This window comes from Aspergillus niger, assembly GCF_000002855.4.
Source record: "Aspergillus niger supercontig An02".
Lineage (NCBI taxonomy): Eukaryota > Fungi > Ascomycota > Eurotiomycetes > Eurotiales > Aspergillaceae > Aspergillus > Aspergillus niger.
Window position 1 is genome coordinate 2,469,782 of NT_166519.1, and position 15,432 is coordinate 2,485,213.

The following is a 15,432-nucleotide window of genomic DNA, read 5'->3' on the forward strand; positions in this document are numbered from 1 at the left end:
AACTGCATATAATAGCTTATTAGTAGTTGTAAGAATTATATTATATCTGTTACTTTTAGATAGACTAATAATAAAATCCAATATAATTATATAGAAGAATCGGAATAGACTCTTAATTAATTATAATTAATTATATAATTTATAAGTATTATGAATACTTTGACCATATACGGGATATTATAGGATATAGCAGTATAAGTTTTTTTTATAAATAGTATAAAGAAATCACGCACTAGCATCGTGTATGATTTATTTAATCCCAGATGCCCATATCCTTCATAAAAAATCTCAAAGACTGTTTTATTAAGCGCACGGGGAACATACAGTCTTAGTAAATCACATTAGTTATTATAGAGAATATTATTGTACATCTCAAAAGAGTAATACTTTTTATCAGCTGCATTAGCTACGCGATGATAAATCCGCCGAAAGATCTGGTTGGCTGGGATTAAGTTGTGTAAACGCTTTTAAAAGTCCTTATCAAAAGCCAGATGCTTTATTATTATATATAGATTAACGCCGCGTAGCAGTTCTTGGAAGGCACGGATGACGTCTGGTAGAATAGGATCTGAGTTACAGATACTGGTTGGGAAATGAGACAGCGTGTCCGCGTTAGAGTATAGTAACTCTTTCCTATATAGAATAATCATCTGATCTAAATCACATTTCACCAACCTGAAGCCACAGCACAAAAAGGCCGAATCGTAGCCTCAACGGTGCTTAACTACTAATGTAGGTAACGTTTTAATTACTTCTAACTTAATATAGCAGATTAGCTATATTAATTCCAAGATTGACTGCGAAGCATACAACTAATACTACTAGGCACTCAGTAGGCCATGTGTAAAGGTCACCCCTTTGATGATATAATTAATTTAGACCCAATATGGATGAGACTTGTGATCACTGGGTTTGGATAATTTACTCTATTGAGACTGTTATTATATGTTGAGACATTCACTGCAGCCAGGCAGCTGTCAGCTGATCCTTCGCCTTTCTTCCTGCGTGGTCTCTGACCACCACCTCTTCGAACCAACCACTCTCTTGAGATCAGATAGATCAAATCCATATATTCTTGACCCTTCGTCTTGACATTATACCTCGCTTTTATTTATTTATATACAATCACGTCTTAAATCCGCCACCTTTCTCTGTTGGAGCAACCAAGATTTCGGACTGGTTTAATCTTTATACTCTCAAGAATATCGCTTGCAAGAACTATAATACAAGCTGATCGTACATCTGGAGCCCTCATCTCTTCCGGAGGGCGTGGTAGTCGTGGTGGTGGCCGTGGCCGTGGCGGATATTATAGTCAGGAGAAAAGAAGAGTATATGTTTAGATCCATCAGTTGCTAATGATAAGCTATGCCACATATTAATCAATATATTAAAAAGTATTATAATAAATATAAATTTTATAGTATCCGGGGCCACGACCGCCCAGAGTATCGTTTATACTTGGGGGTGCTGGAGCTGGTATAATTCATCTGAACTTCTTATTATATATATATGAAGTGTTGCATACTCACTTCTTATAGAAGATTTGAGAGCGCAGGTTAGCTATATAGAAAAGCATATAATGCGTGGAATTGACTTATACGATCAGGTAATATGACAAGGGAGACACCAGAATCACCTCCATAACGTAAGTTCTCTCTATCTTGATATATTGGGTGGCATTATACTAATTATTATTATCATCAGCAGCAGTAGAACCAGCACCACCATCACCAGCCACAGCAACAGCAGCAGCAGCAGAACCAGCACCACCATCACCAGCCACAGCAACAGCAGCAGCAGCAGCAGCAACAACAACAGGGGGAGCAACGGCAACAGCAACCACAGTAGCAGAGACAGCACCAGCGTCCATCTGTTAAACCATGCACTACGTGGTTTATTAGCTGTTTAGAATATATTAATTAATACGAAGTGGTTTATTATAATAATAAATATAATACTATCAGTATATTAGAATAGCTTTATTAACACCCAAATCAGCGCGGTGCATTTGAGCTCTATTACCATGTAGTTTTATTCTACTAAAAATAATATCTTAGACAGATATATAATTAGATATTTAATATTATCTCTACTAATTTAGTATATAATAATACTGAATCCCCATTTCTTGCTCCCATCGACATAGAACTTAAACAGTTTCAAAAAATCAGGATATATAAGTATTAGAGCAGAAATCGGACAGGCACGGATAGTATTCCATGCTTCCATACTTTGGACTACTAGCTGACGCAACTCGTTATTATTCTATAGCGATGTCACGAGTGTACGGTTGACAAAACGTTTTCGTGGTTAATCTTTCTTCAGTCCCGCCCGCAGCCGCAAGGCTTTAAGCTTGTGTAACAGCTCGGCCATCAACGCGAAGTATTCGACGAAGCGTCAATAGTAGTTGAAAAACGCGACACCAGTTTCCAGACCACCCACAGTAGTCGGAAAACGTATCCGGCGTACAGCAGCGACTTTGTCATCTGTAGTAGCAATACCAAGTCGCAATACGTGGTGGCCGAGCAGCTTAACAGACGGATAGGCGAAATGACACTTAGACAAGAACAACATTATCCCGCTTGCTTGGAGCATCTCGAGTACAGTATCTAGGTGTCTCAGGTGTTCGTCTATGTCCCGACTGTAGATTATAATGTCGTCGATATAAACAAGCACAAAATCCCATAAGTAACGGCTTAAAATGGATTCCATTTTTGCTTGGAAGAACCCTGGGGAAGACGCAAGCCCCATTGATGCAACTGTCAGTTACTCATGACCACGGTGTGGAGTGGTGAAAGCAGTCTTCCAACAATTCTCGCGTCTGACTGGTTGCTGAAAGTACCTCTTCGTAATATCTAACGAAGTAAACACTATGGAGCCGCCAAGTGCGCTGAGGACGTCGTCTTGTCGTGGCAACGGATATGCATTATTATACGAGTGTTGACACGTCGCAGGTCTATGATAACACGGGGTTTGTTATATTGCCATACAACAAAGACAGGAGATGATAGTCGATCAAGCGGAACCTTTTCGACCTGTCCTGTCTTATGCAATGGATCAAGGATACCGTCCATCGCTGCGTGATCACGGTACGTCAGCGAATAAGGGTTTTGCTTCAGACCTTTGACATCACGTTCATCATGGAATGGTATCCCCATCTCTTCCCCCTTGAAATGTCCCAGCTCCGGACGGAAGAATAGCGAATACTTATCTAATACTACGCGTACTCGGCAGGCATATTCCTCACCCCACGCGTTTGACACATCGGCGTCCGTTAATAGAATAGGACCGAACTCAGGAATTACTATAGAAATTTTTATACTATCTAGATCCACGTCGTCGTCGCCTTTATTTTTTTTGGTAGATATATTCGCGTTTTCCGCCACCTGCGCGACGCACACGACGGCGGACGTAGCGGTGATAGTATCTGGATTAGATATATATATAATTAGTTATCTCTGTTGCAGTCTGATCGGGCATTCGCCCAGGTTTGCATAGGATAACTATTAGTTATCACTTGTAATGAGGACGCCGGGAAGGCTGTTAAGATAGTTAGTTTTTAATATAATAATTAGTATAAGTTCAAGCTATAGTAAGATTTCGTCTGGTATATAGTTAAAAAATGTTACTAGTACTAAATACTCCATGCCCAGTTGAATTACTACACTTCATCCAGTGTATACGCCACGCTTCTTTTTAGATGCTGGACACGTTCCTCGTGATTCAAATGGGACGGAAAACGCGCCACGAAAACGGACACGCGACTTAGAGAAGTCAATAATACTGTTCGCATTGCAAGCACTAGTTTTCCGTCTCGGAGGAGTCAGAGTCCGAGCTGGGCTCCGACAGACTCTCCAAGTCGGCGTCAGACTCGTCATCGTCCAACTTAACTCTTTGTTTCATTAGGTGTACACGGCGATCGCGTTGGTTGTATTTATTATATTCTTAGTCAAAGTAATCGCCGCCGCAGTATCAGCAAGACTGTGAGAATTATAATAAATTAGTATAATAATAACCACCAGCGCCTGATAGTTTTATCTTATTAATAATTTTAGATAAATTAGCTTTCTTAGTATATTCTTTATCCGCGCAGTGACTGTCTATATTAGTTTTTATTCTTTTAGATTTTATATAATTTTTTTTTATTATATAATTATTATTATTATTTTGCACCTATCTTACTAGTCTGTAGATGGTATTTGAAAGTCTTCAGAAATTTATCTTTTAGTAATTATATCAGATATATAAGATTATTATTAAGATTTTTTTATATTTTATTTTTTAAGATCTTCTTATCTGATATTCCAGCTGCGCGGAGAAAGAACAGCTTTTATATAAGATAATTAGCTAATAAAAAATTATCTGTTTTCTTAGATTAGAATTTTAGTTAATATATTTTTTAATAAATCTTAATTAGCTAATATTTAAATTCTTATTTTAATTTCTTATACTATACTTCTACTTCATAAGCTATCTGATTCTATAGAATCTCTGGGTAGTTTAATATACTACATAAGAACGCGTCTTTTTAAATAGAATAGAAGTATATTTAATATAAAATATTAGTTTTTCTAGATAATAATAATTTAAATATATTAGATAAAAAATTTGATATCAGTTATTTTAAGATTAAAAGTTATTATATTATCAAGTTTAAACTGATGAAGACGTTTCTCAGCGGAGTAATAATTATTAAAATAATAATTAGAATTAATATATAAATAATTAAAATCTTTTCTAATATTATATTTGTCTGGCTGGCTAGAATCTTGCCTGCTATAATCAGAATATAAAGATTTTATTTATATAAAATATATATCTGTTATGTAAAATGTATCTTAGATCTGTTTACTTCTTTATTAGTTATTTCCAGCATAGAAACTGCCTCTTAATTACTCTTCGCTGGTGTTCTGGAAGAAGCTTAAATCTGTTTGCCGTCTATAATGCGGTCCACCGTGCTCGAAGTCTTATGCTAATAGAGGTATTCCAGAGTACTGCACACGCGTCAATCTCTCTTGGTTTAACTGTTCCTGTAGTATTCGTTCTCAGTTCTGCTCTGCTGTTGATAAGCAGTGTAGTTTTGATCTGATTAGTCCAGGATTTATCTGAGATCTAGCACTTCTTGCTGTAGTCTTGCTATTTCAGCAGCCTATTCTTCGGTCTGCCGACGGCGGACACGCTGTCGTTCGCGCTCTTTCTCTTTAACATTCATATCATTGCTCTTATATACGTCTGAGATATCACATTCGTTTAACATTCAACAGGAAGGTCCGCGTCTGAAGTTTGCAACGATCTCTGGTAGTTCCTCCACTATACGTTTAAATCAAGAGAAATCAGTAGAACTAATATTAGTTGTAATATATATCCCCTGATACTGACTTTTACTCAAGGTGGATATAATCCCAGAGGCTTTACCAATATCTGCTGCATGCAGTTGGTTTGCTAGTTAGACTACCGGGTTGGATGCACTGCTCTTTTATCTATATTGCCACAGGCGATACAGTAGAATTACAGTCTATATATAAGCTTTCATAGTTTGGGCGCCATACGGGCAGAGAATATTATTATTTCAGATATCTGATTCAGCCAATTCATTTTCTCTGATATTATTCTTTAAATTATTGACATTGTAAATTTCTCTAGTATTTAAGAATCCAGATATGGCTCTGTGTAAAACCATTCTAAGATCTCTTCCTAGCATGGAATCTAACCCCACCAGTATAATATCCGCCATTACTCTCCTGGGCGTATGTAGTTACGTTATTATCACTGACTGACAAGTGGGACTATGTTCAGGAAGTTGACTATGCGATATCTGATGATATCTAACAATGTAGTATTCGATACGTATAAAGAAAGTTAGATTGGGAGTTCTGAGGAAGAATCAGTTACTGATATCAAATAGTTTTCTTTCCGGAAAGAACAGCCGGACGCGCAGCTCGCGTAAACAGCTAAAACAACAATAATAATAACAATAATAACAAACAACGCGTCTCGCGCTCTAGATTCATTTAATAGTATATTCCGCGGCCTGCGGTACGTTACTTGAGAAGAGCAAAGACGCTCTGAGAAACATTAGAACATGCTACCAAGTTGCTCCGTGCTGGAGCAAGCGGAGCTAAGTCTAAGCAAACACAGAAGAAGAAGATAAAGACAAAGCAGATAGTTGTTCATTCTTTATTACTACTAAGGATGCTTTCTAAATAAATAGAAGAAAAGGAGAGGGCACTACCTGATTGGGTAGGCACGTTGCACAGAGCAAGCTTCTTCACAATAGTTGTAGAGAGGATTATGGCGGGAATGCAGCATGATGCGGATTTAGAACTGTCTGTATAGCGGCATTGTGATTTTGCAGCCTGGTACGCGGTCTCAATATGAAGGGATACAAGGGGATGAGGCACCTGTGGCCCATATCAATAACTGCCAAGCCTGTCAGACAGACGACCCACAACCTTAACTAGATTTTACTGCTAATGACCATGGCTTGACCAATATGGTTCTCCCTTTACAGAAAGGAAGAACCAATATTTATTCAAGCTACATCCATCATCCCTATCATCAACAATATGACCCCAGACAAGCACTATTCCCTCAGCCCCTTCTCCCACTCCTGCGTAAACTCCCTCTCATCATCCTCATACACAGCAAACTTCGTCCCCTCCAATTCATCAATACACTCATGTGCCTCCTTGATCATCCCCTCCGCCTCTTCCCTTCTTCCCATCTTCCACTCTGCCTCCGCAATATTCCCCATCACCTCAATACCCTGCGGCGATGCCCTGCCCAGCTTCTTATCCAACCACTCCAAACAAGATCCAGTCAATCCCAAACCCTCTTGAACTTTGCTCGTAGTACCATAATGAATCAAAAAGCCTGAGAGGCTGAAAACAGGCACCAGATCATTCTTGTCCTCTCTATTAGTAACGAGCGTTCGATACGCGGCCTCCGCCTTGTCCGTTTGTCCTAAGGCTACGCTGACGCTGGCGACAGCAAGCCAGAAACGTCTGTAGAGGGTATGATCAGCGTTATGGAAGTTGTCTGGGAGAGTGTATCTGGCTTCCTCGTGTTTGATCTTTTCTTGGAGGGATGTCGAGGATAACGGCCATTTTCTCTGGTTGGCTTGCTGAGGAGCCGTAGCGCGCGTCGAGGTCGTATTCCTAGCTCAATGGGAGGGAGGGCCTTTAAGATACAGGCCGCTTGGCTGAAGGAGAACGTGTCCCAGAATGGGGTGTTGGGAATGCCAGCTTCCCAGGGGAAGGTAAATGGGTTGGAGGTGCCGGTCGAGTAGCGAAATTGCATTGTGGTGAGAGTTTGGTGAGCCAGAGGTGGAGGGTTAATGTGAGGGACATGATTTTTGTTTAAGATAGAAAAACCTCAAAGTTACCGTGATGGTATGATGACCTATATCCCGTTGCTCCTCAACTTGGCGGTCATTGCGGCAACAAGGGTGATGACCAGGATACTGAGCAGGCCAATGATTCACGCTAGATAAGCGCATGTGCCGTTGACCTATCGCCAGTAAATAGAAGAAGGCCACGTCGATAGACAGCCTGGAGGCATTACTAGCTAGCTAGCCATACATAGATGGGCGCCCACAGATAGTGCCTATGACCCTTGCATTTGTGAGAGGAGCTCCGGGTCTCCCAGTTCCTTCCCAGGCCCACTATCCCCTTTTCCAAAGGAACGGGTGTAAAGACCGGCCTGACATTCGAGAATGTTTTTCAAGGTGTAGCAGTGCTTTTGCATGGGCTGTCTGAGGGCCAAGGAATGACTGACTTCTAACCCCAGTGTTTCGTATGGTCGACAAAGTGTGCGTCATGGGTAGTCCTGCTTGCATCTTCAACTTTCGGTGGAAGTAAAGTGTGAGATGGGCTCGATCGTTGTCAACGACTCGGTGGTCTAGACTGCCACAAATCCACTCGAAACGAAGCCCGGCGAACGCTACAGACTACGCCTTTATGTCTATGAGAGGCTAGCCTGCATCCTTCTTTTAGCCAGAATCTGCTTAGCACTTATGGGAGCGTTCACTTCGTTAGGTTGGACCAAAGTCACGGTACTTCCAGAGGAGAGCGATGTTTTGAGGTCCCTATTTGAAGCCAAGCTTTGGAGTTGACGATCTGGGCTGAGGAGGCTATCTGGAGGATCTGGCTCTCAGAAGTACATCTCTTGGCCTTCCACTATTTGTAAGAGACTTGCATATGCCCCGCCTGTCACTGCCCAGGTAATGAAGCCTTTTGCTACTAGTGCGCAGCGTTCACGTCGGTAGTCCGTCGGGCAACCTTACAATGCGAAGTGCTACTCACTTCCCTCCCCATCTGGCGCGACTTAGAGGCTACAGGTGGGATCAAACAAAAGCGTATTGATAAGTTGGTTCAATTATTATGTGAAGGAAATTTTGTCATGAGAGGAGACGTCTTGGAAGACAAGTTATCTTTGTACATCTTGTTTCTTGTTTGAACAAGTGAGGTTCCGTTCCCAATTGCTATCAGATGGCCGGGCACACCGGGCAAAATAGGGTCCTGATAAGGGTTCTGATAAGCAGCCTAATTGTGTGCAAGAAAGACAGGGTATCAGTATCGAGGTTATTTGCTGTTGCTGCTGGAAGTTTGTGGTGGTGGTGGTAGAGTAGAACCACTTATCATTCGAACCTCTTTGTCCAACTACAAACACATTAAGATTCTTCCCAAGTAATCTGCCAAGTGATAAAAGTCATCCTGCTCCTCCTCTGGCTGCTGCTGTGGCTGCTGCTGGGTGGACAGCGACGGCGGCTGCGGCGAGGGGTGCGACGGCGGCGTGGATGTGGTGGTGGTGGTGGTGGTGGTGGTGGTAGTAGTACTCATAATAGTCAGTATATCAAAGTCAAGTTTCCAGGACAGAGAGAATACTAACATGAGGCCTGCGGCCTCTGCCGCCACGAGCATGAAGAGACGATATTCTGCCGGGGTTTGTCCCCAGAGCCCATAACAGCTGCAAGGATTTTTGTGGCGCTGAACTCTGGTGTCAGTGACAGGTACAACCTTTTAGTAGTGATAAATAGCTTCGATACATACTTTGTGCCACCCTCTTCTTCTTCCTCCTTCTCCTCCTCCTCCTCCTGCCCCGCGGGGCAAGGCCTCCAGCAAGCTGGAGGGGTCCAGAAATGGTTGGTGATCCAACTATAGAGTTGACGTTCCTTTTAGCTTGAAAGAAGTGGAAGTAGAAAAGCCTTTCTTTATTATCGCCTGTTAAGGGAGGAGGAGAAATTTGGGGACGCGTTTGTGTGTTGAGTAGAGAAACGAGATCGATCATGTGCCTCATTCGTATTTGGGCCTAGTACTATGTATTTTGACAATACCAGTGAATAGATAACACGAGGTTTCATGACAAGAGTAAACAAAGGGCAGGGAAGGACTCCCCTTGTATGTCTGGTATCTGTCTTGATCTTCGAGAAGATGTTGAGGAGGGGAGACCACGTAGGCAGCGGAGGTGGCGAAGGCTTTGGTGATGCCTAGCTACACTGAATGAGCGATATGCACTACTAGCAAGAAGCTTTATTATATGCACTTGGATCATGTCTCTGTAGAGATCTTTGAAGTCCCGCTTCACCGAACTCTCACTTCGCACTGACGCGCTGAAACCAAGCGAAAACCAGATTACGATCTGTCAATGAAATTTTGAGCGATGCGGGCCTATATTGCGCCAGCACATGCTTTGCTGCTGGCTCCGGTGATACTTTATATAGAGCTATTGTTCCTTCAACTACCGGGTGGTTACTAGGAGCGATGCATGTATTGTTCTGATAATTCTTAATACAGGTTATTTCGACCTCCAATCACCCAATTTTCATCAATCACGATTATAGCTTACTACAACCATGGCTCCTGCAAATTAGGCTGCAGAATACATTATCGACCCTTTTCTCTTTCCACCCAAGCCTCATAATGATCCTTAATCGCGCCCTCCACAGACCGATATTCCATCCCCAACTCCCTCACACTCCTCCCATTATCAACACTAAACCTCACGCCCAAGTTCCGAGAAATCCACCCCCTCGAGACCCCTACAAAAGGCCCAGCCAAGTAAACGATTACTCTGGGCAAATTGCGATTAGGCAAGACCCTCGGATCTCGGTGCACAGAACGGGCCATATTCGCCAATTCCAACAAGCTGAATGTCTCCCCACTCCCTGCGATAATATATCGTCCATTAGCGTTAGGCATATTCCCAGCCCTGACATGCGCCTCCGCCACATCCCGCACATCAACCACAGGATAATACAGTTCCGGAACACCCATGCGGTTATTCCCACGGAACATGTTTTCGATCATGAAGAGGCTGCCTGAGACGGACTCGGGCGTCATTGATGGTCCGAGAACTAACCCTGGGTTCAGGACAACGAGGTCCCAGCGATCCTGGGCGGCGTGAATCTTCCAGGCTTCGCGCTCTGCTATTACCTTGGAATAGTGGTATGGGTTGTTGGTGACGCTGCTGGTTTCGTTCCATAGAGATTCCATCAGAGTGCCTTTATTGACGGAATGGATCTCGATGCAATCGCCGTACATAGCGGCCACTAAGTATCTTATATTAACAACCAAAGAGAGGGAAAAGAGATGGAAAGGCTTACCTGATGATGTCAATATAACTCGCTGTACAGACTGACATTGATTTACGGATTCCAGCACGTTCCTGGTTCCTCTGAGAGCTGGTTCCACGCAGTCGCGTAGCCCATCCTTAATTTGCGAGGGGACTAAGAACGGCGATGCAATGTGGTATACAAAGTGACAACCCTCCATAGCCTGAAGAAAGGAACCATCTTTCGTCAGGTCTGCTTCGAATAGGGAGATTTGTCCCGGATATCGGAACTGTAGGTCGAGGATGGGCTTGCATTTTGTTGGGTTTCTGAGACTGCGCACGGTCGTGTGGACTTTGTGTCCCTGCTCGACGAGCAGCTTGATGACGTGAAGGGCTATGAAGCCTGTGCCTCCAGTGACTAATGCAGTTGGCATTTCTATTTGGGTTGATTGTATTGGTAGTATAGTGGCCAACCGGCTAAATCCTAAGTTGTCTCGGAGTCTGCTGAGATGAGAAGTCCAGGTTTCCTGTGATTCAGACCCCCTTTTATACCATGTTAAGAGGTATCAACGGCCGTACTTTTTGGAGATGATCAGAATTTACAACTCCATCCGACATTAGCTTTGGTGAACACTTGCCTTCACCTAATCTGGTCAGGTTCATGTTGGGCTATAGTTCCACCCGGCTAACCGTACGGCCGTAAGGGACTGCTTAGTAGCAGGGCGGCCCACCAACCAACTTGAGCCGGTACGGCCGTAAATGTCAACATCCTTTAACTGATAACTGACATGTTTTGAAATATAAACAAATTTGCGCCTTAATCTCCCCACTCGACCCTTTCAACGCTAATTCAGTTCCCCTTCACTTGCCAGAAAACTGTCAATGTCATTGGTGCCCATCTCGATATCAAGGATCCCATCGTTGATCTGGACTGGAAATACGGTATCCCAGAAACTCTGCCAGAGATATCATCAGATGGTGAGATTGTGAGGAATAGAACAGAAAATTACATACCCAGTCTATCTCTAGCGTTTCCGCAGTCGCACCCTTCGGAGCTCCGTGAACGTCTGAAGGCTGTACGTGCATGGTGTTATCGCCAACTGGGCCGTTTATCGATGAATTGGGGCCATAAACACTCCCATGCAAGGAATTCTGACTGCCCAGTAGCTCTTCAGAAAAGTTCGCGGAAGGAACAACCCAGGTGTGTGGAGGGTCTCGAAGGGCATCGGCCGACACACTAGTCTTCCCAAGATTATCGTTCGATCTACCTTCCGCTCCCTGACCAGACTTCAAACAACTTGATTCGTCATGGATACAAGGGGTTGACCCCGGGGTTTCGTGTGCACGATTCAGTATGGTTTTGAGATCCGAGCCGACGCTGACCTGATGGGGGGCAACCAGCTTCGATCGCTGAATCTGGGAAGACAATCTGAAACCCTTTTTGGACTGGTATGCACGCATTCTTTCGGTTATCAGGGTAAGGAGATACCGTGATTTGAGATCCCTTATCTGTATTATCTCCTCAAGGGTAGGCTTCTCTGATATTCGAGCAATGTGGAGCTGGGATAGCGGTTCTGCGAATATGAAATCCAGACAGCGCCAAATGCGACCGACCTCCTTTCGCATAGGGTAGAAGAAAACCTCACATAAAAGTAACAGGGCTGTGTGATACTGGTGGTAGGAGCGGCTATACCATGACCACGGGCGGAGATCCTGCGCAGATTCCAGCTCTACTGCCGCTTCCAGAGCATCAGTACCCTTGCTGAGCACAATTTGGCGCAATCGATCAGGTATTTGATACTCAACACTGTTCATATACCGGTGCAAGAGACAAACATAAAGCAAGCTTTCCAGAAGCTTCAGTACTAGCGCAGCCAAACGTTGGGTTGGCTGTTGCGGAGAAGTGCTACAAAGTAGCGGTCCGTACTTATTATCCATCCTGGTGCGAAACTGTTCCAGCTTTACAATTGCGCTCGTGAGACTCAATTTCTTTCGATCGACATTGGTTCGCAGAATCAGGCATTCTCGATGCATCTCTTGGCATTCGAACCGAATCATGGAGAATATCGTATCATTCCACACCGCAACCGAGCTTAGGTCGAAGGGAAGCTTGGTGGTGAACCCATCTGGTTGGATGAACGGCCGAGGGCCTTGAATTTCGCTCGTTCTCACATCAAGATAGCAGATTTGAAACCAGATCAGACGTCTGGTTTGGCATTCTGCTGGGGAAAAACCATACTCTGCAGGATCACGATGAAGACCCATGCATTCCGCCAACCTAATCGCCATTCCGACAAGCGCTGAGTGGGCGCGAGAAACTTCGTCTAAGCACATCGTGAGCTGAGTAAACATAACACATTTAGCCATCAGCATATTTGTATCAAAGGAAATTGACTACCCATGCTTACCAGATAAGCCACAAAGGCCTGCAACGTTTCCGCTCTTGTTGACTGTAACAGTTGCGCTCTTCCAAGCGAAACCTCCGTGCCTGACAGCAAACGGTATTTTAAGATTTCACGAGGCACATTGTCTTCTACCAGATCACCTGCTTCATTGATACAAAGGGTTGCAGAGAAGAGGATTGCGCAGACGATTGCGCTCAAAGATGGAGGCACTTCATGCCCGCTCTCGACAAGTTCCCAGAGCGTTTCGTACCGCTGTGCAAACGTGGGGCGATGCAGAATCCGCGCAACAGGATGCACTGCAACCCAATAGCGCTCTAACAGTTTGTCCGCAATATGACGAGCAGGGACAAATTTAGCCAGCGGCTCTTCCCAGGGCGTCGGTCCGAGAGCCAGATTCACCGACGGGACTATAAAGGATCTCCCAGGCATCATATAATCGCCTGATGACCCAACAAGAGTAGAGGATGTGATGATTGAGATAGAGGTGTGATGGTTCTCTCGCTTTTGGAGATACTGCAAAGAGTGCGACAACTAGCAGCATGGATATTTAAGTTCTGAAACTGGAGCTTTATGTCATTCTTATTACATACCTCATCTGCAATTCTTGGGCGATAAAGGCCTCCAACCCTCTCATTCAGCCGCATCCGACCAACTCGGATGCCGATATCGTGAGTGTCATCTTCGGCATCGGAAGCATAGGCGGCATCCTGGGTAGCCAACGGCGTTGGCTCTAGATAGTCGTCGGCGCCGCAGCCAGGATCTTCTTCTTCTGTGATCAAGTTTGTATCCCCGCTCGTAGTCAGGCTGCTGTCCAGTGCGTCTTTAGCATCTTTCATTTGTACCAGCTTTTGGCGAAATTGAGCGTCATGGGCTGCGGCGGCGATGTAGGCACATTGCAGGCCAGATGAGCGACAGCCAAGACAGGGTTGCTACGTAAACGGTTAGCTCTTAGCATTGTTGAGAGTGAGTGGTTATCCTACCGTTCGATCGCATTTCAGCTTCCGCCGGCGGCATTCAAGGCATGAGTGGATTACTCGATTGCGGCGCCGCGCCTGCTGGAGAGGTCTGGGCGCATTCATCTCAGGGGTATCTTCGGATCGTCCGGGAATCGGACCGTCTATCTTGGTAGTGTCAAGACCCAGACTGACAAGTAGTGGGTAGCTGCGGGGCCAACAATGTGAACTACTTACCGGAGCCTGACGGTTTGATGGGGGCATGAGCTTGATTGAGCTCTGGCCCGCCATCGACGGAGATGAGGGGCTCGCTCAGCCACCCCTGATATGAAGCTCTAGTAATGCCCAATTAGCGCGGTTTATGGACCTCCCACATAAGCATCAACTCATCAGTAGATGTCCACTAGTACTTTATACCAAATGGTGCACTGATTTGAGTCCTTACAATATTATTCCTTCCAATCAGCCTGTAAAAGCGAGACGAGTAGTTATCGTTACCGGGCCGATGCTTCGCTTAGGCGAGGGAGAGGGCATGGCGAAATGAGGATATTCACGTATTTATTCTGCAAGAGGCTTGAGAGATTAATTTGCGTTAGCATCTGGAAGCCTGGTTGACCATACATGAGCTTCTTACATTGGTCAAGTGCCAGCCATATCTGTCTATGCTTTCTGTGTGTAGACGGGTCACTTTCGACCCACAAACTCAACAGCTTTCGCCTTCTGAAACAGGCACCGGAAAATCCTGGCAGTTGTAAATATATGATTTAAGAAGACAAGACAGTGGAAAAAAATTCATCACACGAACGTGTTGTCCTTGGGTGGTCCTGAGCACGTTCGTTGCTGAGGAGAGATGAGTCGACGAGGGATCTACTGTGGGACAACCCGTCTAGTTCTGAATGGTGCAGCAAGATAAAAAACTGACTAATCCATTACTTTTCATGACTGCATTTATTCATCAAGTTATACTATCCGCTACTTGGTTCATCGCCCTATATAGCCTGATCACAGAATCCAAGTTCACTCTAATAAACCGCCAGGTGCTCCTCCATTGGCTCCTTGAGCATAAACGTAGATTCTCTGCAGAGTCCATTAGACAAGTAGAATGCTAGCAATAGCAACTATTAGGATGTGCTCAAATCGGGGATGTGTACTGGGACGTGTCCGTCTAACCATCATCAGTATCCACGCAGCTAGCGGCCTAAGGCTCGCCCAACGGTGATATTCAAGCCTCTGATGATTATGAACTTAATCCTCCACCTATTATATGTTTGCAGTACAATACATAGATATTCAAGTGCTGCTTCGGATAAAGTATGCAAATCACATTCGAACATGATATGTTCATGGTTAGATGTCTTGCCTAGACAGTTCTGCTGGAATCTCAATATATCATGATCATAAACACAGAACTTTGATATATTCGCAGTTACAAATAGCATTAATAATGTAAAACGCAATCCACTCCAGGCGCACCAACCACTAAAATACTCACACACAACCACACAAAGCAAACAACACACGTA

At 44.1% G+C, this 15,432-nt stretch overlaps 5 protein-coding genes across 5 annotated transcripts; 1 reads left to right on the forward strand and 4 right to left on the reverse strand.

Moving 5' to 3' along the window:
- Window positions 1-1,905: 1,905 nt before the first annotated feature.
- On the reverse strand, window positions 1,906-3,903 carry An02g10010 (uncharacterized protein; the record flags this gene model as incomplete). The annotated part of the gene is given in 4 exon segments (XM_059746543.1): window positions 1,906-2,237; window positions 2,301-2,956; window positions 3,094-3,427; window positions 3,852-3,903. Coding segments are annotated over 4 exon segments (1,374 nt in total).
- A 1,757-nt stretch (window positions 3,904-5,660) lies between these two features.
- An02g10020 (uncharacterized protein) lies at window positions 5,661-5,947 on the forward strand (the record flags this gene model as incomplete). The annotated part of the gene is made up of 2 exons (XM_059746544.1): window positions 5,661-5,747; window positions 5,906-5,947. 2 exons carry the CDS (start codon window positions 5,661-5,663, stop codon window positions 5,945-5,947), a joined length of 129 nt encoding a protein of 42 aa, XP_059603456.1.
- A 636-nt stretch (window positions 5,948-6,583) lies between these two features.
- Window positions 6,584-7,299, reverse strand: An02g10030 (uncharacterized protein; the record flags this gene model as incomplete). The annotated part of the gene is made up of 2 exons (XM_059746545.1): window positions 6,584-6,881; window positions 6,980-7,299. The coding sequence occupies 2 exons, from the start codon at window positions 7,297-7,299 to the stop codon at window positions 6,584-6,586; spliced, it is 618 nt and encodes a 205-aa protein (XP_059603457.1).
- Window positions 7,300-9,884: 2,585 nt separating this feature from the next.
- On the reverse strand, window positions 9,885-10,985 carry An02g10040 (uncharacterized protein; the record flags this gene model as incomplete). Its single annotated transcript, XM_001400095.1, has 2 exons — window positions 9,885-10,549; window positions 10,604-10,985. The coding sequence occupies 2 exons, from the start codon at window positions 10,983-10,985 to the stop codon at window positions 9,885-9,887; spliced, it is 1,047 nt and encodes a 348-aa protein (XP_001400132.1).
- A 472-nt stretch (window positions 10,986-11,457) lies between these two features.
- An02g10050 (uncharacterized protein) lies at window positions 11,458-14,443 on the reverse strand (the record flags this gene model as incomplete). Its single annotated transcript, XM_059746546.1, has 6 exons — window positions 11,458-12,891; window positions 12,960-13,487; window positions 13,547-13,885; window positions 13,937-14,073; window positions 14,147-14,231; window positions 14,408-14,443. 6 exons carry the CDS (start codon window positions 14,441-14,443, stop codon window positions 11,458-11,460), a joined length of 2,559 nt encoding a protein of 852 aa, XP_059603458.1.
- Between the last annotated feature and the right edge of the window lie 989 nt (window positions 14,444-15,432).